Source organism: Erpetoichthys calabaricus, chromosome 5 (assembly GCF_900747795.2).
Source record: "Erpetoichthys calabaricus chromosome 5, fErpCal1.3, whole genome shotgun sequence".
NCBI lineage: Eukaryota > Metazoa > Chordata > Cladistia > Polypteriformes > Polypteridae > Erpetoichthys > Erpetoichthys calabaricus.
This window is the reverse complement of record NC_041398.2, coordinates 69,988,944-70,011,353: the sequence shown is the minus strand read 5'-3', so window position 1 is coordinate 70,011,353 and position 22,410 is coordinate 69,988,944. Positions and strand designations below refer to the sequence as shown.

Here is a 22,410-nt window from a genome sequence, read left to right as displayed (position 1 = left end):
CATTGATGCACATATTAGGTTAATTACAGATTTTCAGATTGGTTGTATATTTCCAGTAGACTTTCACCATGCCTGTGTTGGCTTCTTGCACCGTACACAGTTCTCCTGACGTAAGTGGGTTTGGAAAGATTATAACATACCACAATATACGAATTTTACCTGGTATCTTTGTTAGTTCCCATATTTCAAAGAAGTACAAGTTAAGATAGCTAGTAGCTCTCAACTGTCCTTACCTGGCAGTGTGAATGAGTAATGCCAAGTGATAGCACCCAGTTCCTTGAGATCAGTGATCCACTGAATTCTGAAAACAGATAGATAATATAACACAAAGTGAGATAAGACAACATTGTGCTCTCATGTGTTAGCCTGACTCCAACTGCTAAAACAATGTAGAGTTGAAAAAAAAAAACCATCTGTCTAACAGACTGCAGGCCTGCCTTACAGAAATATGCCCATTATGGTCTGTACATACACACACCTGTCGTCCCTCATCACCTGCAGATCCTACCAAGAGTTTGCATATTTTGGTGTGGGTTATTTTCTCCTAAAATATTTACCTTTTGTCTTGTCACCTTACATTGCTTTGTGTCAAATTATTCAATACTTTGTGAAATATTTTGTTACAGCAATTTATTTGGATAGATCAGTTTAAAAGAAAGATCACTTGATTGATATCTACAAGGAAGGATGAAGGTGGGCTACACCATTGGTAATAATGCCTTTGAGTATGTCTAGAAATGACTAGACAAAGGAAGGTGGAAAGCACAAGGTACTGGCTACCAAAGCTTGAAGAAGTGATCTTGGTGATTGGGGAACATATGACAGGGACTTTGGTGACAGTTGCTGCTCAATGTAATGATCTTTGAAAACGAACAATTTTCAAGGTGTTGATAGCGTGGATGTCCAAGGGAAAGACATCATTAGCTTGGAGCAGCTGTGAACAAAAAGGGCAAACTAATTGACCACGTTCTTGACATATTTATTCCAAAATGTGAGAAAAAACAAACAAGCGGTTCTGTATCCTGTGACTACAAAAAGGCACTATAAGCAGAAAAGGAGATTTCAGCTGAACTATGTCAAGAACTACTGAGAGAAATATACTATGGTGGGGTTTTAGTGCAGGGGTGGGCAACGTCAGTCCTGGAGGACCATAGTGGTTGCAAGTTTTGGTTCCAACCTAGTTTTGTTAAAGAGAAGTCAATTACTGCTGTTAAAGGTCTTATTGCTCAAGCAATGTAATGCTTTATTTGAGTTGTCTCGCGTGTTAAGATTGCCCACCCTTATTTGTTCATTTTAGTCCTAATCAGCTGCATTCACTGTTTTAATGGCTGCTTATTAGCAATAAGATGCAAATGACAAATCTGGTTTGTTTTCACTTACATCTGTGTGTATTCATCATGAACTATCCAGCTAAAAGATATTTGGAAGGATATTAAATATAAAAAGTGAAGGACTGAGAATTACTAATCTACTTACAAATCATTTTGACGATATCCTTTATAAAAGAGGAGACACAACGATGATGTTAAAAGAGTTGGGGCACTACCTTGGTGATCCCATATAACTGAAAAAGTTCACAATAATATAGAACACAACATGTTTTGGGGTTTATCTTTTCAGATGGGAACTCAGAATTGGAGTGAAATGGCTGGTTACGGGATTATATGGTGACTCGGCAGAAAAGGGTGGGTCCAGGAGGGCGGAAAATGGAAATGATGTTAGCGGTGGAGTCAGTCTTCTATTCTGCAGAGGGAGGAAGAGAGAAGGCATTAGTCCACAGTGCCAACCCCTGGTTTGGTGGGTAATTACTACCAGCAGAGCCCTTAAGCTCCCTCCCATGCATACACGCGTGACACCTTGGAAAGGAACAAATCTGCAATATAAGAATGATCTGACATGACAAAATGAAAATACCACCATGCCATAAAATTAAATAGGATCTGTTACTGGCAAGGATTGGTCTCTAATTAAGAAATCAGGATGGTTTTCCAGTACTGACTTTGCCTACCCTTGTTTAAGTGCACAAAATAAATCCTTTAATACACCTATCATTTAACTTTTGCAAAAAAAAGCTGCACTAAGAGAAAGGACAGTAGTCTGGTGAAGACTGGAAATAACCCTTGTGGTTGGAGGAGCCAATCTTCACTCTATTTTTAACAAGCAGATAGGCTATGTGTGGTGGACAAGAAAGTCTACAGGACTCAATGTTTGATTCTCACAGTGAAGTGCCCTGTTGACATTGTTTTGGAGTGAAGTGGATATTCTTGGCATGGTTTCTCTAAGATGAGATGTTTAATGACAACAAATTCAAAGCAATTTTGAATGATCATATTCCTCCAACAGTGCTAGTATACAGTGGTGCCTCTGAATGTGCACCAATCCTACCATGAATTGGCCCAACATCAGCAGATGTCTGACTCTGCTTGTCTCTGTTGCCTTACCCAACCACCATGTTGCTTTAGCCACTGTCGTAGAATTAAATGGAATCCTATGAATAATGGTAATGCTCATCAGTGAAAACGGTGGCTGCTTTTGGATTCCTCAGTTAGTAGCTTTAAAAACTGAGTTGTTGCATGTGAGCCTGGGCTAATTGCTGTACTAAGTAATGAACATTGTATTTTTGCAATTACCATGTTGCATTAGCTATTGTATTACCGTGAATACGAGTGACAATTCTGTTTTACTGTGACATGACAATAAAGCCAATAAAAGTACAATCAAATTATAAGTGGAAACTGAACAGTTTAAAGAGCCTGACAGAGTACCACAATACAATTAAGCACTTGTTGAGATTTTTGAGCAGTGCTTGAGAAAGCACCACTAATTTGAACACACACAAATAATGGACCTTTTTAATGGAAATATAGTGTAGCAGCCGGTCCAAAACAATCCTAACACTTGTAGAATTAATGCCAAAGTCCATTAATACTGGTCAGGCATTAAAACGATGGCCAAAAGCAATATAAAAACAATTAAGAAGGTTATTTTCTCTGGGCCAAGAACCCTGATCTCATCCCTGATCTGACACCTCTAGCAGCTGTTATCATTTTATCAATGAAGTTTTCGTTGCACATTTTAGTCAGTTAAACTGTTAAAACGTACTTGCTCAAAAACATAAGAAATCAAGACTTCATCGCATTCTTTCCTACCTGCGTGTTCAGCATCTTCGGCAGCGAGCAGATCTATCCTGCGCATGCGCAGCTCACAACATGTCCGTTTCTCTAAATATCCTACCCGCCCCCACTTGAGCCGACACGGGTGCTGATGCTGTAAAAAAGAAATAATTTAATCAAGGTGGACCACGCGCACACTGTCGGCCTCACACCAGCAACTGTAAAGCAGAAACTGCACTTCAAGGATGAGTGTTTTGCGCAGCAGACCCGAGCACACATTAAAAGTTTCGTGGATGTCTACAACGAAGCACGCCCCCTACACACACGCCAGTCCAGCAGCCTAAGCGCAGGTTGAATCTGAATAAGTCGGCGTCATATAAACCGCTATGTTAAATAAAAGAACTGTTTCAAAAGTTAAGATGACACTGACACTCTTTTCTTTATTATTTTTTACTTTTTGTAATTTCTTTCGTCTTGAGTTCAACATCCTTATAATGAATTGCCAGACAAAGCCAAAGCGTTCGGCGATATACAAGAACCAGAATGCCCTGCGAGACTGCAGTGGCTGAGGCATGCAACTCATTCTTCAGTTTGAAGGTGACTGACTAGAACGAAAGTGGCGCGGGCGCGCGCCGCAGCGGCTCCTTATCGGCACGGCGGTAATTCTTTGTTCGCCTCTCCCCAGCCCACACGGCAGCCAGAACACTTCCCCCGACATGCGCGGCTACCTTATACCTTTAACTTGGTCATGAGCAAATGTCTTGGAGGGCCGGAGCATTATTGCCAAAATCAGCGCCTCTTTCTACTACCCTGTGTATCATTCATCGCGTTGCCAGGCAGCCACCATGTACCTATAGCTGTCCACGGCACACTGCCCATGCACAATTGTGTTGGAAACTGACAGCTGCCCCGAGCTTCTTCGTCTGTGGGCTCCACGTATGGAGGAGAGCCTCGGCACGTCGCCGCGGTCTTTCAAATGTGCTACACATTAAAGCTGATAGCAGATTTGGCCAGCGGTAAGCGGGTGAAGAATCACGGCAACAATTAGGCGTATTGTCTGATGCCAACACCGTCTCGTGGGAGCTCCCCGCCCCTTCGCTAACCATCGGTACAAAGACGTCGCGTTGCTGTCCGTTTGCGCTGCAGGGGAACTGCAGGCGTTGAACGACAGCTCCAATTAACCGAAGCGTGGAGAGGAAATGCTGTAGTAATCTAAAATAGAAAATTTCCCTTGTTTTAAATAAATAAATAAATAAACGAAATGAAAGAAAGCGAAATGGGTGTTTCTTCCCTCCTATTGACACCACGTGATGAAGCTCGACGGCCAATCTCTGGAATGCCCGGACACCCGGGGGGCCCCAGAATCTGAATGCACCGGTTAAGGTTTATTATAAATAGGGCTTAAAAATGCAGCGCATTCTCTTGGTCGCGTGAAAAGGGCAGGGTTAGCAGTAAAGACTGCCCGCTTTTCTTTTTTTTATCACCTCAGTCTTTTGTTTTTTATTTTTTCTTTATAATCCATATAGGCAACATCATTGTTGAATACTTTTTATTCTTTTAATAATTCCCATCGCTTTCAGTCATTCAGAGGCCAGTTGCATGCATTATTTGTCTCCAAAAATGGTTTGCGAGACGAAAATCGTTGCGGATGAACACGAATCTATACCTGGGACCAAAAAAGAGGCGATGATCGTCTCTTCCTCGCAATTGTGGAGCTCCTCACAGCCGCACACGTCTAACGTTCTCGAGGCGAACGCGAAAAGAGACGCGGTATTTATTCGCGAGTTTCAGCTTTCCGATCAAGACGAGGTGCGCCGCATCTTTTATGAAGGGATAATGGAGAGGATACCAAATACTGCATTTCGGGGTTTAAAGCAGCAGAGCAAAATACAGATAATGTATGCTTTTCTGACAAGTAAGTGAGCATGTCTGGAAAATTAGCTTAACGTTTTTCTTTTAAAAATCAGATGCTTAGCCTTAATAAAATAAAACCCCCTGGTTCTATGATATATTTCTTATTTGGAGATAGATGTTGTGCATGTATGTATATAGATACTGTGCGCATATATATGTATATATATATATATGCGTTATAAAACTGCACTCGTTTTGTGAATTCCTTACTTTGATGCAGATAAATCAAAAACCGTTATTTTTACGAGTTACTCAAAAGTACATCGATGCTCTGACGCTGATCCTCAATTTGAACTTGAGAGTTGAACCCTTTATAACTGTTTTTACTATGTTTTGTCAAATTCCGTTTATTGTTGAAATCTTCTCAGATGGCGGGCGCTTTTGACACAGCTAAAGGGACAAGCAAAAATGAATATTAATCAGTTCTTACGGTAGGTTCAGGGTTAAGTGTGGGGGGAGAAAGACGTTCCAGACGCCCCTCCATACTGGCATTTTGCGCCACTATGCATGCTGCCGGCTGCATGCTTGCAGCTTGACAAGGGATGTATGTGCAGCGTGTACTACGCTGTCCGAAATGAATGAATGAAGGGGTGTGCCCACGGGAGCGCGCTGCGCTCTCCCGCTTCTGCCAGCCACGCGCAACACCCGCCCCTTATCCCTTGTCACCCGCTGCTGCCCAGCGGGTTTTCTTATACTATATATATATATATATATATATATATATATATATATATATATATATATCGGTGCGAATGTTGAAAGCCGAACCCCTGTTCGCCTACAGTTACGACGCCGACGCAGTAAAACAATGGCCCGCGAAGGGCTAGCGCAAAAACACGTAATGCAGTGATATCCGGAGGAAGCGCGGCGCCGCGTGGCCGTGGCGCATTCTCCGGTGTTGCAAGGTGGTGATGCAGGGGTCTGCGAATCTGCTGAATTATATAAACGGTGCCAAATAAGTACAAAAAACTGCTATATTTCGAAAAGAAGTTGTAATAATTATATACTAATTATGTGCCAGAGATCCGTTACCAGCCTGCCTTCCTACAGCGTTAACTCACAACAGCACACCTGGTGACGTACGAGATTTATATTAAGTTTTATATTTAAGACTTTGTATATTTTAAATGTTATGTTTTCAGTGTTAATGTATTTGTATGCTTCTTTGTATTTTCGCTGGGGTTTCTTCTCCGAAATCAACATTTGATTCTCTTTTCTGACAGGTATCGTTTATCTCTCTCCCTTGTCTCCTTAGTAATGTGCTTTTTTGTCACCAAGTCCATGGCGCTGACCTGCTGCGTGCCCTTCGTTTTAATGGCCGCAAGGTACTACTTCAGCAGAAAAGTTATCCTAAGCTATCTCGATTGCGCTCTTCACACGGACATGTCTGATATTGAGCAATATTACATGAAACCCACAGGTAAGGTTGATTCAGAACAAGGCACAATGATTTGAGTTTCATTTTGGACAGTGACATGGTATAAGAGCCTTCAGGTCAACCAGCAGTTGCTCCAAATGCAGATAGGCATGAAAAGACAACCTGAGGAACAGGCACAGTAAACACTAAAAGTTAAAATAAAACTCATTAACACTGCTGCAACCCAGTGACACATTTTTACTCCTGTTTAGAAAACAAATGAATAAAATGTGCAGTATAATCTTTAACTTCATGATGTTTCAGAGAGAGACAGCAGGTGGGCAAAGTCGATCATAAGTGCTGTATTTCCTTTAGAAAATGCTACTTGAAATGTATTGTTCTTTTTGTAACTTCTGTATATGACCTTCATGTATTTAAGTGTCTGATACATTGTATGCAAGTATCTAAATAATCTACAGCATGTAAGGTTATGATATCTCAAGTTGGTCACTGGGTAGGGCAAAGGTGCACTTCTCTAATATGGCACGTCAAGTCTGCCTCTTGCTAATGCCTTTTGTCTAATTTGTTAGAATTCTTGGAGACCGCCTGGTGGCAGCAGATGTAACTGGAATGCTTTGCAAGAGAGGTGCCGTCACAGGTCATTTGATGGTTCGAGAGGGGTTTAAAAGTCACCTGCACCCTCAGCACAGTGAGTCTGGAGCTGGGGGGGGGGAGGAGTTTGGCAAGGGTGGTGTAGGAGGGTGGAATCTGAGTAGATGGGAATCCTAAGAAGCATAAGAAGAGCAGAATGTGTTACATCGAGTGTTATTTAGACATGAGATTTAACTGTTTAGTTTAATTGGAAATTATGTTTCTCTTACTTGCTTTCTTTTAGTGTACATACTGTACTTATTTGTAGAATATACTTCTTAAAAAACAGTAATTCCATTTGCTTTTACATTGCTTCTTGCATTTTAGGCAGGCTTGTCATTTCCACTTTCACAGATTTTTAAATATGTAGGGAGCTGTAAAATTTGTAAAGAAAAAGAAATTATACTCTGCACTAATATTACTCAGTACTGTTGTAAGGAGTTTGGTTAGTTAAACACAAATATACGTCACTTTTTCATATGATCATTAGGAGTTTTACCAGTTTACACCAGATTCCAGTCTTTTAATAGTTTTGAGGTGGGCCGCCAGTTCTGCTTCCATAAAATCACTACTCCATTTTCCTGATGCAACTAAAGGAAATTATTTTCTGTGCTTTTTTTCCACTGCAAGTTGTAATGCAAACAGACTGAAAAAGAAAACATGTGAGGTAGGCCACATAACTCTTGGCCTACTTCCATACCCAATACTAAAAATAATGTCTTCTCTCAGGGCAATCTGTGTAAAAGTATAAATGTTTACACGTAGACTTTTATTTTCATATGTCCTTGTAATAGCCATCTGTCCCTGTTATTTAAAACAAGCCTTTAATGTGATACAAGAAATTACAAATATTCAGACATTATTTACTCCCATTTCATTCCATGGATCATTATTTTTACTCTTCACTGCAGTGGTTTTTTCCAAATTCATGTTTCATTAAGCTTTGACAGTTAAGAAAGAAGCACAGAAGTTCACAGTCTCCCTTTCATGAAAATCACAGTATCTTGGACCACTGTGACTTATCTATGGCCCTGTTTAATGGAACTACTGTAGTAATTAGTATCTGATGTTTCACAAATATAATCCTGCACAGACAACACTGTACAAACTGTTATGCATTATTTTTGTGTTGGTGTCAGGCAGGACTAAAATATTAATTGCTCAAGTTAAACCTCAGTCATCTTACGAGACCCCATACCATCATCAAACATTAAGCTAAGCCAGCAGTTAAAAGAGATGAAAATATGTACTTTGTGTTACATAAGAAAGTTGACAAACGAGAGGAGACCATTCAAGTCCATCAAGCTCGTTTGTTTATCTGATAGCTAACCTGTTCTAATATAAAGAGAGAATAAATGGCGGAACTTTTCTTGAACATTCTTTACTGTGAAAAATGTATTCCTAAAATAGCCCACCATCCCAAGTGTTAGACTAACATGAAATGTATGCCATTATGTTCTTCCCTGGAGTCAAGTCAGTCACAGTCACCTCATTTGTTCTTTTCATTTTTTTGCTCATATGACCAGAAAGTTATTGCATTTTTCAGCACTAGACTTCCATTGCCAACTTTTACCAGCAACAATTTCTGACATTTGATTACGCAAGGACACCATTTCTCCTTTACAGATGAATGTTTGAATAGTACAAACACTACATTGAATAAAGGCATTGTCTTTTGGGCAAGAGAGAGTAAAGTCTTTTGAATATATAAAACAGTAGCCTTCACAGCCATCAACTTCAGATTTTGTCAGTAACAAATAGGATACTTGATCCAGATGTGACAATCTTCATAATGCCCAACTTTAAAGCATCATCAGCTTTATCTCTAGTTATATTCAGAATTCATTGGTATGTTGTTCCATTTAATATAGTAAAATTATGAAAATAAATGTTGCATTAATTTAATAAAAATCAAAATTGCTCCTTCATCCAATTAATTGCTTAATTATTCAGTTTCAAATGTGCCTTTAGATGTAAACTCTTTCTCATTACACTTGGCTGGAAAAACAATCAGTGCAGAGGCCTGTATATGTAGGTGTACTTCATAGAAGAACTGGTGAACACTGTCAGTGTAGAGCATAAGCTTGTCATTGTAACCAGTCTAGTCACCTAATCAGAAGCCAGTTTTTTTGGTGTAACCGGACATTAATGTAAGGGAAATGTACTGTTATTCATTAAGTTGCATACAACGTTTATTTGGGGACTCAGCTTTGTGAAATGCTGCAAAGAAACAAAGTCCAGACTCAGAGCTTATTTAGAATCATCACAAAATAAAATTAGCTTCTGCTTAAAAGCCTAGCAACAACAGAAATCTCCATCCTTATGACACCTTGAGGAGTTAATTAAGTAGCTATTTTATACACAATAGTACATGTGTCTCAATAAATCAAAGAACCTATACCACTGAAAACAATCTGAGTCACTACTGTGCCATTAAAAAACTTTGCATGCCACTGCAGTTAACCGTCTACTAAATCCTGGCACAAATGGTGGCATTCAATGGGATGAAACCTCTGCTATTTCAGAGAAGATGCCCATATTTACCTGGCAGTCCATTGGTGTGGGATTGGTCAAGGGGTGGAATGAGTCACCCTTCATATTGGAGAATGTTACATTTCCGGCTTAAAAAATAGTATACTATGTAAAATGAAGGACCAGTATCTACGGTGAATTCAAATTGCTTTTAGTCCATGTACTTGTTTTTCAAAACAGAAAAACTAAAGAGATGAGATCACCTTCTCAGTAAAGCATGGTTCTTCTATCTCATAGCATTAGCTAATTGCCAAATCCTTCCACAAAAACCTTTCACCTCCGAATAGGGGACGGAAAGACAAAACACTCGAAGATAAATAGGTCTTAGCTTGACTTTGAATAATGATGTTAATTTTTTGAAGCAAACACGCATCTAGGTACAGGAAGACGTCAAATCAGTACAATCATAGCCAGACTCACCCAGTATAAAAAGCAAAACATCGTGCTGGACAAATTTCCTGTCTGTTATTTCATGCTAGACCTTGCAGCAGTGGTCAAGTGACTTAAGTCAAGGAAACAGATCTTAGGGTCTGTTAGATCATAGGCTTGATAAATTCAATCAAGGTCACACTTGGCTTTTAACCATAGTGCTACTGTGATTGACACGGAGGAGCTGGATGTGTTAGCAGTTCTTTTTAACATTCAATTTCAGAATTCAGGAGTATTCACAAAAATTAATCCAATAAGTTATTGAGTTGCCCCAAACACCCCTTCATCTCTCTGTTTCTCTTAGTCAACCAAACATTCTAAAAAGTTCAACATTGTAAAAATATGTCAGGATAAGCAGTTTGCCTTTGTATTGTTATATTTAAAGGTCTTTTCTTACAGTTCAAAAATATTTATTTTATACAGTATGTTATTCCTAAAATACACTAAACAGTGTACTTTTATGTGTGAACATACAAATATATGTAAGCAAGGAATATGTTAAAGTAATTTATATGCGTACAGCAGAAAATACACATATATCAACATAACCACTTAAAGAATAAGTCAGTTAAATTTTATTTATTAGTTAAATTTAGAGCACACTATACCATGTATGTCAAGGAAATGTCAAACTGGGAACAATTATTTGAAGTACAGATAACTTGCATATGAAGCCATGACCAACACCAAAAAATAAAGCGCATTGTTCACAATTTGGTATTGTGTATATCAAATTACTCTGGCATCTTTAAAACTATTGAAAAGTCATATAAACCTCTATAGGCCCCCTTGAATTTGAGGAAGCAGTGTGGTGTAGGTGATTGCAATATTGTCTGACATCTCCAGAGACTTGAATACAAATCCTGGCCTGGTCATTGACTCTGTGGAGTTTGTACATTCTGCCCCTGCCTTTTTGGGCCTAAACCCAGGTATCCTGCCACTAGGAGGGTAATTGCCAATCAGCCATTCATCTTTGAAACCCTGCTAATCCAATTCACAGTCATGGGGAGATGGGAGTCTAATTGGCCCTTGATAGGATGCCTATGGTAGGTTAATCAGTACCCTGTATGAGTGTATGGATGTTTGCAAGTATTTTTGAGAATACACACTTCATCAGTCCTCTGACAGAGTTTGTGACACATTTTAAAATGGCAGTTTGGGGAAGCAATTACCTGGTAGATACTAACCAAATTAAAGTAAGTTCAGCTGCTGTCATGATGTGGCTATATGGAAAACTAAAACACTTTATCTTTCTATATGATGACCTGCATTCCGCATTTTCCTCTTCAGTGAACTCTAAATGAACTAGAAGTCATGTTCATTATATGGGCATTCAGTATTTTGCATTTTAAAATAATAGTGAAAAGTATTTAAGCGTTTACTTATAAATTTTCTGACAAGTTTGAAAAGCCCTTGCGGCATGAGTCTATATTCCATTATCATAATAATATAATTGTCCTATAGTATTTAGTTTTCTTGAAGTTTTTACATGTGGCTCTTTGTGATCCACATAAAATGGAATCATATCCAATAAATGCATAACTTTAACAAGCTGGAGCAGCTCCAATTTAATCAAGTTATCAGACGGGATTTTCTATAGTGCCTTTTACAGATGCATCTCAAACAAGGTGAAGTTGAGTATTGTACCGAGCATATAACAATGCAAAAACAAGATTATATTAAAAAAATGGTAAAGTACTTTCTTCAGAAGGGAGCAGCTCTTATATCTAGACAGAAAAAACAAACCAAGGTCCTAAATCTGAATTGAAAAGTGATAAATTATTAATAGTATGGTTCTAATGGCTCTTAGAAAGGCACCAGTGAACATTCCATGTGTTAATGCATAACCAGTTATAGATATTTGTAGAATCCCTCAAGGGCTGTCAGGCGGCACTCAGACAATTACCATGAAGAGCCCCCAAACCTTAAGTCCGTGAAAGTGCTGGGGTTAAACCCAAGCCATTCAGTCTAATTCTTGTGTACACTAATGTGGACAGAAGGCAGTGTACAGGTAGTTAGGTACAGAAGCCATCAGAGGACAAAAGTACAAGATATACTTTTCAAATATTCTGAGCGTTGTGTACTTGCTGTAGCAGATGACTGTCTTTTATTGCAATGTCATACAAACTAACATTTTTACAACATGCAACACTGCAGAGATTCTGTGAGTCAATAAAAACAGTAAAGCCAGGAACTCTTAATTTTCTTGACAGATATATTCAGGTATATCTTCCAAACCATGTAGATTTATTGTGGTCTGTGTTGCGATTCTTTAGTCTATGAACTGGTCATTGAAGTTTTGGCACATTGTGTTTTAACACATTGGTTCATTGTGTTAAAGTAGGAAAGACATGTTACCTGCCTGAGTTCTTTTATTTATGCTTTTCTCTGTAAAAGGGAAATACATTTTAAATGAGTATGAAAGATTACAAGATAATCAAACCAAATAAAACTATATTTTATTATCATGCTTTTTATTGTGCGTTTCCTAAAGAGAACATTCTACTTGGGCATATTATACAAAGTAGCTTCCACATCTCTACATTTGGAGCACTAATGCGATTAGTAATATTTAGTATGCTCCTCTTTTTACACAAAATGGTTCATGTCCATTAATGTGTAAACAGAGATTTGCTGATTATGAAACTAACTTCATTAATGATATTTTCCCAATGGCAAATACAAGATCCTTCCATCAATTTTACCAGTCAGTTTTTCAAACACAGCTTTGTGGGGACCTGTAACCCATCATAGAACCATGAGGCACAAGGCAGGAACCAGGTCTAGATGGGACACTAGTACTGCACAGAATACACTCCTTACAGACTCACACACACTTGTTAACCTAATATATAATAGTATGAAATGTGGGAGAGAAGTGGATGATCTGGAGGCTGCCCACACGAACAAACCCCACACAGTCTTTGGTACTTCTGGGAATCAAAGTTAGGTCCTGTAGATGTGTTAGCCACTTTACAAGCAGCCACTTAAGCTTACAATTCGTATCATCATAGACTACAATATATTAGTAGATTTGTATTCCACATAAGCTATCAAGTGATTCCTAAACTTCGTTTTCATTCATTTTGATTTAGAGAACAGGATAATGACGTTGAATTGTGTTGTTAAAGGGAGATGGAAAGACACACAGCAATTGCCAGAATCATTAGTTGCTTTATCCTGTGATTTCTAAAGGCTGGAAGTCATTACAGTGTGGAACATTATTTAATAAATCCTTCATACAATTCTCCAACACCTGTTTGGTCAAATAGTTTTATTGTTATAAAAACTTTATATTAGTCCCTTAAAAATTATGTGTCCTTCTGTAGATTTAATGCAAGGGTACAATCTACATCTGTATTGTGTAAGGGTTAAAGTGCTTTATCACCCTAAAGAAACCAGTAATTACAGAACAAAATGAAAAAAAATCTAGAGTTCTTATGTACAATTTTAGTGCCCTGATATATTCCATCTTGTAGAGTGTTGCATGTTTATAAAAATGGAGAGCACATCACAATTTCTGGTTAAATACAGATTTTGTCACAAATGTTATAAGAGTTTGTTTGAAAAATGAATAGCTTTCATTAAAGTACTTAATCATTACTTGAAACCTGATTTTTCATGTTATTTATGAACATCATCTGAACGTGTCATAGAACACTACAGAGACATCCTGCCACCACTCATTGTGCTTAATATAATTCAGGGTTACAAGCACGTGTCATTTTAGCATCAGGCACAAGGCAGGGGCAGGTAGGGTTCTGCCAAAAGCAGCACTTTCTGCTTGAATATTCAGCCTATGTGACTATGGAGGAAGGAGCTTTGAGGTTTCTCTAAAAATGGGAGAACTTAAAAATTTGTGACTTTGTAACAGTTGCACATGTGGTGTTGTTCAATGTCTGTTGAAGGCAGTTTGGTAATTTGAAAATAAGACCTCAAACCATGTAATCATTCACCAAGTGGAACATTTTATGATATTACTGTGAGATAAAATGTAAGTTGAGAATTCCATCTTGTAATTAATAGCTAGTCTTTGACTTTTGGATATATAGTAGTGCAGATTTCATGGCGAGGGGGGTCAAGTATCATGAAACAGACTCCATATCTGTTAATCAAATGGGGTCCTAATCATGAGTCATGTATGAAATGCATAACTTGGGTCAGGGTCCTCTAGAACGCCTGATGTTACCCGGTGCTTTCTGATACTGGTTTACACTAACTATTGTGCATTTAGAAATGAAATGTCATGGAAGTCCCTATTTTGTTCACAAAAATAATTGCAGACTGTCCACGTTTGTGCCCATAAGGGAGGCAGGAGTCCCCCAGGTACATAGTGTTGCCCCTTAGCTGGACTCATACTCCTGTGTATTTTGAGTGTAGTGCTAATCCTAAATTAGGTACATTCTCTTGAATTATTTTCTGTTGCACAGAACTCTGCTACAGCTTTTTCCTGATGTCTTAGATTCATTTATTTTATAGATGAAGAAGTTATGCAGTAACACAGTTGATCCAAAATTAGATTTTTAAAAATTGTTGACTCACTGCACTTGATTTTACTACTAAATGAACAGTATTTTGAAACAAAAATTTTGTTGACCTAATCTGTTTTCAGGGAAGAGTAAATCAAAGTAGAAGAACAGCAGCCTCAACATTTCCAGTACTAAAACAGTAAACCATTTTTGCAGTTCTCTTGCACCCTGGCAGTAGAAGGTAGATTTTGGGAAGTTTTGCAACTATATTACAGATGTACTTCACAATTGTGAGCGTTTAAAACAGCCTGCAGTCAGAAAGCAACATTTGTAGTCAATTGTACATACACAGTGTTAAGGTAGTTCCATCACTTGATGACAGAACTGGATAGAGTCACATAGACTGTAATTTGTTCTCTTTTTAAAAGTAGAAGGAAATACAGTGCTGGGTAATGTTGTACACTGACCATTGTTAAAATGGAGCAGTCCCCACTGTGATGAGCACATTTTCCTAACTGCTGGTGACTGGGTAGAGTAGCCTGCCCTAAAAGTATGTGGTCCTGTGCAGCAGTGTTAATCAGTCTCTGGTCAATAGCTTATTGCTGCACATTGCCTGTCAAGAAGCAAGTGGAGCAAGTTGACATCATTTTAGAAGGGTTTTGTGGGAAAATCAAAAATGACTATGTATTAAAGTGCACAATTTGGATGGAAAGTGAGTAACAGAACACCCAAGAAAAATAGACAAAAGACCATTATAAAGAAAATGATTGCATCAAGATGTCATGGTTGAAATGTTATGAAATGTTTACAGGAAACAGTGTTATTTTTCTTCTTAAAGAGTGGATTTCATTACTAAATGTAAATAACTATTTGTTTAGATTAGAGAAGACAGATGATGGGGAATGTAACAACTAGACCTGTTTTACAGGATGTCTTACTAAGCAGCCACTGTTTATTGCAGGCTCCTGTTTCTGGGTGGCAGTTCTGGATGGCAACATTGTAGGAATTGTGGCAGCCCGGGGAAATGAAGAAGACAACACAGTAGAGTTGCGGCGCATGTCTGTGGATTCCCGCTACCGTGGCATGGGAATCGCCAAAGCACTGGGCAGAAAAGTGTTGGAGTTTGCTATGCTTAACAACTACTCCGCCATTGTGCTTGGCACCACTGCAGTGAAGCTGGCAGCCCACAAGCTGTATGAATCATTGGGCTTTCAGCATGCTGGCGTCAGCGAGGAGTTTACGTTACCGGGGATGAACCATTCCATCTTGGAGAGAATGTTTTTTCAGCTTCGGTACCATCGCTATCGCCTGCAGCTTCGTGAAGAATAAATGCATTTTTGTTTTGTTTTTTTTGTTTTTTTTTTTTATTTATTTATTTATTTTATGCCCCTTCAAATACCACATTTGCAAACACATGTCTTGCTATCAGTGATGTGATTGTTCTGCGGGACAATCATACCTGTTTTTGCAGAGCCTTTTTACGCACATTACATACTCCCACTTATCCATCTCCAGCTTGTGTAAAGGAGTGCGATGGTACAGAGCAATGGAGAATAGGAGCAATCCTCTAGGATGAGGGGAGGGACATCGTTGATTTCAGAAGCACTTTGGCCCTTCCTTACAAAATGTATTCTGCAGCATCTCTGGTTCAGGAAGGCCATTTCCAAATACCTACACCTAAGCACAGCAACTTGAATTACAGCAGTATTGAAAACCTGGTATATGTCATATACTGCATTTCCATTTTATTTATTCTACCTTCAAAAAAAAAAAATACTAATTTGAAAAACCTTGGTGAAAATACGATGTGCTTGTGATCTTATTAAGTGATTCAGGGCTTGCTGCTTGGTAATATTTTTTTAATGCTGGTCATGCATTTAAATTGTCCTTTTTATTAAAAAATGACGTATACTTTTTTGCATGAAGAGGATAAAAATAAGTGTTTGTTCTTACAAACACACAGCACTGCAAACAAGGCACTGGTTATAAGCACTTTCTTTTGGATGCATCACCTTCTGCCAAATTACAGAAACTAAATAAGTAGACACATTAAGGACACATAAAGAGAATAAGATAAACACTTGGTGCATCCAAAAAAAGAAAAAAAAATACATATACCTCTCCATTTTCATTGGTTTCATGTGCCAGCAACAGAGATACAATGAAATTGAGCCCATTTTGTTGTCTGTTGTTAAAAAGGGTATCTTAATTTTAATTCTTTGCCTTGTCTTTCATGTTCATTAATCTGCAACCCTGGGCCAGACCTTTGCATGTGCATTGGAGTCTTAAAATGCTGCTTTATTTTGGTTTAATGTTTCATTGTTATTTTTTTTTTACTGTTGAATTATTATTTGAAATAGTTAAGCTCCTTGGCGAGTCCTTTGCTTGTACTGAATGATGTCATTAGAGCAGACGTGCGGGGAGTGGGGGGGTGGGGTGGGCTGCAGTTTCTGTGGTAACACATTTCTCTATTAATGTGCACAGCACAACTGAGACCACTCAAAATAGCCAAACAGACAGTAGCACTAATTTCTTTTCCAGACTGACGGCGCTTAAACTTCTAACCAGCTGCCTATCAAAAAACATAAAAATGTTGACGCTTGTCCACTGAACAAGCTAACTGCTTTAATGACATCACACCTACAAATAGCAGAATGCAGAAGCAATGCAATGCAGCAGTGGCATGTTTCTGTACCTGAATTGTGTGTACAGTGCCTGCCTATTTTTCCTTTATTTTTCTTCTTTTTTCCAGTTTTTTTTAAATTTTTATTTTAACTGAACAAAAAACCCTCATTTTTGGACTTAAAATACATTTGTGTGTTATTTGTTCAAAGAAATAACTTTTGCATGAAATGTCTTTAGAGGGACGTTATGCAGGAAGAATGTCTTAAACTAAAGTAAGGGAAATATAATTCTTTCTTGAATGCAATGTTGGAAATGCTTGGAATTAGGAATGTTTGGAGTGGGGGTGGGAGGGCTTTTTTGCCATATTAAATTTTACTTGTGCATTTTTCTTAATTCCATATGATTTGCAGAAGTGCTCTTAACCAAATGACACTTTTTTTCTTCTGTATCAGAGAGGAGCTGGCAGCTTAATGAACAGCATGTAGCACAGCTTCGATGGATGAACATAGAGTTGAACATCCATAAGGATGGGGCATTTTTCAAATGTTTATTGTTACTTGAATAGAATGCAGTATACATTTTTTGTTTGGAACAATAACGGAAAGGTACATTTTGGTGTCGCTACTTAACACTACAAGACAAAGAACTCTGGTTGACATTTACCCTAGACAAACTTACTATGGTGGCCTATGAAAAAAGCCAAACAAGTTTTAAAAATGTCAGTTTTCAAGATAATGGCAACTTCTAAAGATGTATCTGTAAATTATCTACGTTATTTTACTTTTCAGTTGTTTTATTATTTGCCATGACCTTGTGTCTTTTGTGAAGCTAACAGAATATGTCCTTATCCACAGCTGGTAATAAAGCTGCTGGGCTTGTTTTCCTAGGTAGAATTGGAATCACGATCTCTAAAAAATAATGCTTAGTAATGCCCCTGCCAGTTTAGTATTCAGAGCCATAGTAAGCGCTTAGATGAGATGTCTAGGCGACAGGAGGTCGTACTGCTCATAAAAGGCTTGCCTAGAATTTGTAAAGGGTAAAGTCCTATCTCAAGACAGGCAAAGTGAACAGATCACCAACAGGCTATTTCCTTTCAGGACTAAACATAAAATACTTTTAGTCTGTGGTTTGACCACAATCTACAAAGGTAAAACCCTTATGTAGAATTTACATAATGGCTTTATAGTTTGATCTTGACTTTCAGAATTAATCTTGTTTATGCAGTGGCCTTAAACCTCAGTCTGGTCTCCCCTTAATGTCCTCCTTTGCTCCAGGCTGTATGGCTTCCCTAGCTATTCTGTGTAGCTCAGCGCCTTCATTCCAAGTGTCCACTGCTACTTTTGTTAAATACTGTACTCTGAAAGGAACTCTGATTTTCCTGTACTGAAAATATATGGAGTTTAGAAGTGCCATCCCTCATTTATAGTAGTTGACTTATTGGTCATATTAGGCATGTTAGTTGTTTGAAATTGTGTTGAATATCATTTCAGAATTTATTTTTGCTATAATGTACAATGGGAGCCCAATATATTGTGCAGGTTTTTTATTTCTTTGCTTAACCAGCATAATAAAACTGTTAAAAATCAAAACGGCACAAACATTACAAGATAATCCCATGGGGTGGATTCTGCTGTTTGGCTTTTTGATTGCTGTAAATGTGAAATATAATGGGGGAAAAATGTAAAAAAAGAAAATGGGTTTTAGACCAAAATGCCTTAAAATCACAAAGGTAGAAATTTCTTTTGTGCAAGTTATATTTCAGTCACTTGCATGATTAGTTTCCAGATAACAATTTGTATGTATGATGTGAATGGACAGCATCCAGATCTAGCTGTAGGGTCCTCACGGGATAGGAGGACATCAGGTCGCCCAAGTGCTTGCCTGTTATAAGAAGAATAAACACCATTAACTTGGGGGCCTGGATTTACTCATAATGGATAAAAAACCTTTAATGATTGTAGGTGTTGCTACAGTCAGTTGGCAAATACATGCTACTTTCTCAATGATAGGCTGAAAGCATGCTCATGAAATGCATTGACCACTTTTGCTCATTTGGATTTTTATTAATCTGTGAAACAGGCACATTTAACTGTACATAATCTTTTATTTTTTGTCTATAGAACAATAGCTAAAGAGTTACCCTCCTGGTTCTTTTAAATTTGTAACACGTGGTTTAGGATGGATAGAGTACTATTGTATTATTTACCAGCCCACAGAGGAGTGTACAGTATACTGTGCAGTATATCACTTTTTTATACCCTGTACTCTATAACAGTATGGTACATGGAATTCAGTATTTATTGTTGGGGTATTCTGCTGTGAAAACAATTAACACGGTGACTGACCTAACAGGACAGCCTGCTGCTATTAAACAACGATTCTAAAACCCCACTGACACTTCAGTATTTGTTTTAATACAGTGAAGACTAACTGCAATTTGAGTAAATGTAGGCATTGGTGAACATTTAAATATATGTTGTAATCATGTTTTCCTAAGAAGCACCTATTCCTTCATATATTTCACCTTATTGTCCCCTAAATCTCCTTATGTTGGCAGAATAGAGGATTAGTGGGAGTGGTGGGCAACTGGTAAGAAGATTCCAGCTTAGTTTTTCTGCCTTTTTTTCTGGCAATTTTTCTTATAAAGGGGAACAAACCTGCTTGCTTCATGAAGAAGAGTGGCCATGATCATAGAGAACAAGTGACAACAAATACCTGGACCATACCATACAATATTGGGAAATGGAAAGTGTTTAGAGAGGGGAAAACAAAAAAGGAGTACCCCTGGTTTCAGAATGTAGTAATGTGTGCACTGCTAGCACAACAGTGTCTTGGCCCTTTGTAGGCTAAAGTGTGTGATTATGTTTGGGTTTTGTTTATTTATAACATTGTAACATATGATCTTTGGATTGGGAACATTTAGTTTTGTCCATTTTTCTTGTTTGTATATATTTTCTTTTTTTGGTGTATACATCTTGTTTGCATTTTAAGAAGCCTTAGCCATTGAATCCAGCAATAAAACTATTCAGATTTGAAAAAGGTAATAAGAAAAAAAACCTTGGGATGTAGAATGATGCAGACCAAGTTTAAACTGAAACGTGAAAGTAACTGAGGCTGGCACAATGCTACTACATAATGGTGTCAGAGTGGATTCAGGAAAAAAAAAAAAACCTAAAAATATCTGAGCCTAAGGAAAGGATGTTTTTTATCTAAACTTTTTTATTATTATCATTATTAATCTCGTTTCTGAAGATGACTTTGTCTGAAGTGTATTGTTGAAAATGTATTCACGCATGTTTTTATCCCCTGCTCCCAAATGGTGTTCAGGTCTTGTGACCAGTATTACATGTCATTTCTAAAAGTGGTCTGCATTAATAACAACTTAATTTGAAAAAATATCTTATTGATGTATTAATAGAAAGAAAAAACATTACACTGGCAGTATTTTTTAATTGCTAAACTGGCAGCTGTTTCATTCTTGGCTTTGGCAGCCAAGACTACACTGTTACAAAGTGTTAATTTAAGTGCAAACGTGTGAGATTACAATATAAATGTAACTTTAATTCTGGTGTAAATAATATTCTGTTTATAGTACTGTGTAAATGCATTCACCATGTATAACTGTGTGAATAATTTATTCACTTACAGTAAATGCACACATAACTTTTAGAAATGACAGATACTTCCCCAGGCATGCAGGTCACTCTTTTCACAAGTTCTCTATATTCTTAGCTAGCAACATATAATACGGTAACTTGAAGAACACCTTGCCCTTTCAACAGTAGCTCAGAATGTCTAATACTGTGGTTGCTGTACTCCTCAGTGTTCTCTCCTGTTCTGCTGTTTTACTTCAATAGTGTACACGGGTAACAAAAAACCATGCAGAATAGAGCATTTAGGTTTGCAGGCACTTTAGTAGGCTTTCTGATGGCCACCGGAGACTGTGAGATTCTTCATGACATACACCGTTGTATGTCTGCTGTGACAACATGGTTCTTTTAAGTTTATTTGGTTTAGTATTTTTTTAAAGGGTAACATTGTAAAGATATAAAGGTATGATTTCTTGCATTATAAAAAATAGATGTACATAATGTATTAATAAAATGGAACGCTTATGCCTGTTGTATGCCTTCATATTTATTTTTACCCATCTTTAGAGTTAACATGAAATAAGTGATTGAAATATTTATTACACAGGGGGTATTAGTGTAACATTCAGATGTTTTGACATTGCCTAAATCTCAAGTACACCACACTACAGTTTTCCTTCTCTTGAGGTTATTCGGAGGACATGCCTTGTTACTGAATGGCAGCTCAAAATAAATTTTTTTTTGGTGTCTACCTCAAACATTTCCCAGCATCACTTGAAAGGCTTGGTGAACGGCTTCACATTTTTCTATATTTCCTAGCCCCAACAAGGCACTCAAAAGGCTTATTTCCTATTGGGTACAGAATGCTGTAAATATAAAACAACTCTACTTTGTAAAGTTCACAAATGTTGTAAAATGGAAAATTAACTTGTCAAACTTACCAATTCATGGATTTATTTAATCAAAAAGATAGATGCTTTCATGGCAGTCAGTATCACCGCCTTTTTTCTTCCTGTTAATGAAGGCTTATGAAGTATCCCAAAAAAAGCAAGAACAGGATTAGTGCCCTCAAAATTGGGGTGCTGACTTTCATTAGATTTTCAGGGCATCAGCTTGACTAAATTACCTGCTCCCATAAACATACATTTGATCTTAAAATCTGAGCATTTAAAAGAAATGTAATAAAAAATCAATAGGAAATGCACACAGTAGCAAGTTTGTTAAGAACTGCAGGGCCCTCTGCCATGTGTTGCAAAGGGGCTGTTGATGCACAGCACTGTTCATGGTATCAAAAAATTTGGATGTAAGCATCAGTAGGCTTTGCGCCCTAGGAACCAAGTTATCCAAATTATTTTATAACATTTCAGTAACTTAATGTTCTGATGCTGTTCTTTCTGAACATAAAATAGGCCATTACGAGAGCAATTGACAAGAAGAATTCATAATTAATTGCAGAATTATGGTATTTAAGGGTTCCTTGCAGGGGTGGGCAATGTCGGTCCTGGAGAGCCGCAGTGGCTGTAGGTTTTTGTTCCAACCTAGTTTCTTAATGAGAAGTCAATTATTGCTAGAGAAGCACTTATTGCTTAAGTGACATTTTGATGCTTCATTTTAGTGATCTTCCTGGTTAAGGTTCCCCACCCTTAATTGCTTATTTCAGTTTTAAACAGCTGCATTCACTGTGTTTAATGGCTCATTATTAGCAATAAGATGTTAATGACAAAGCAGCC

The 22,410-nt window shown here is 37.8% G+C and overlaps 1 protein-coding gene and 1 long non-coding RNA gene across 2 annotated transcripts; one reads left to right on the top strand and one right to left on the bottom strand.

The window, feature by feature from the left end:
* Positions 1-1,043: 1,043 nt before the first annotated feature.
* On the bottom strand, positions 1,044-4,442 carry LOC127527965 (uncharacterized). Its single transcript, XR_007935159.1, has 3 exons — positions 3,849-4,442; positions 3,150-3,267; positions 1,044-1,743 (listed from the first exon to the last, which is right to left on the bottom strand). It is a non-coding gene; the product is annotated as an uncharacterized LOC127527965 (long non-coding RNA).
* Positions 4,443-4,546: 104 nt separating this feature from the next.
* On the top strand, positions 4,547-21,212 carry nat8l (N-acetyltransferase 8-like). Its single transcript, XM_028801640.2, has 3 exons — positions 4,547-5,028; positions 6,283-6,447; positions 15,427-21,212. Exons 1-3 carry the CDS (start codon positions 4,713-4,715, stop codon positions 15,792-15,794), a joined length of 849 nt encoding a protein of 282 aa, XP_028657473.1. The 5' UTR covers positions 4,547-4,712; the 3' UTR covers positions 15,795-21,212.
* The last annotated feature ends 1,198 nt before the right edge of the window (positions 21,213-22,410 follow it).

Bases quoted from the DNA above. Each gene is read 5' to 3' on its own strand.
- nat8l (XM_028801640.2), top strand. From the start codon at position 4,713: ATGCATTATTTGTCTCCAAAAATGGTTTGCGAGACGAAAATCGTTGCG. The intron at 5,029-6,282 runs GTAAGTGAGCAT...TTGTCTCCTTAG, and splicing joins AATGTATGCTTTTCTGACAA to TAATGTGCTTTTTTGTCACC. The intron at 6,448-15,426 runs GTAAGGTTGATT...TGTTTATTGCAG, and splicing joins ATATTACATGAAACCCACAG to GCTCCTGTTTCTGGGTGGCA.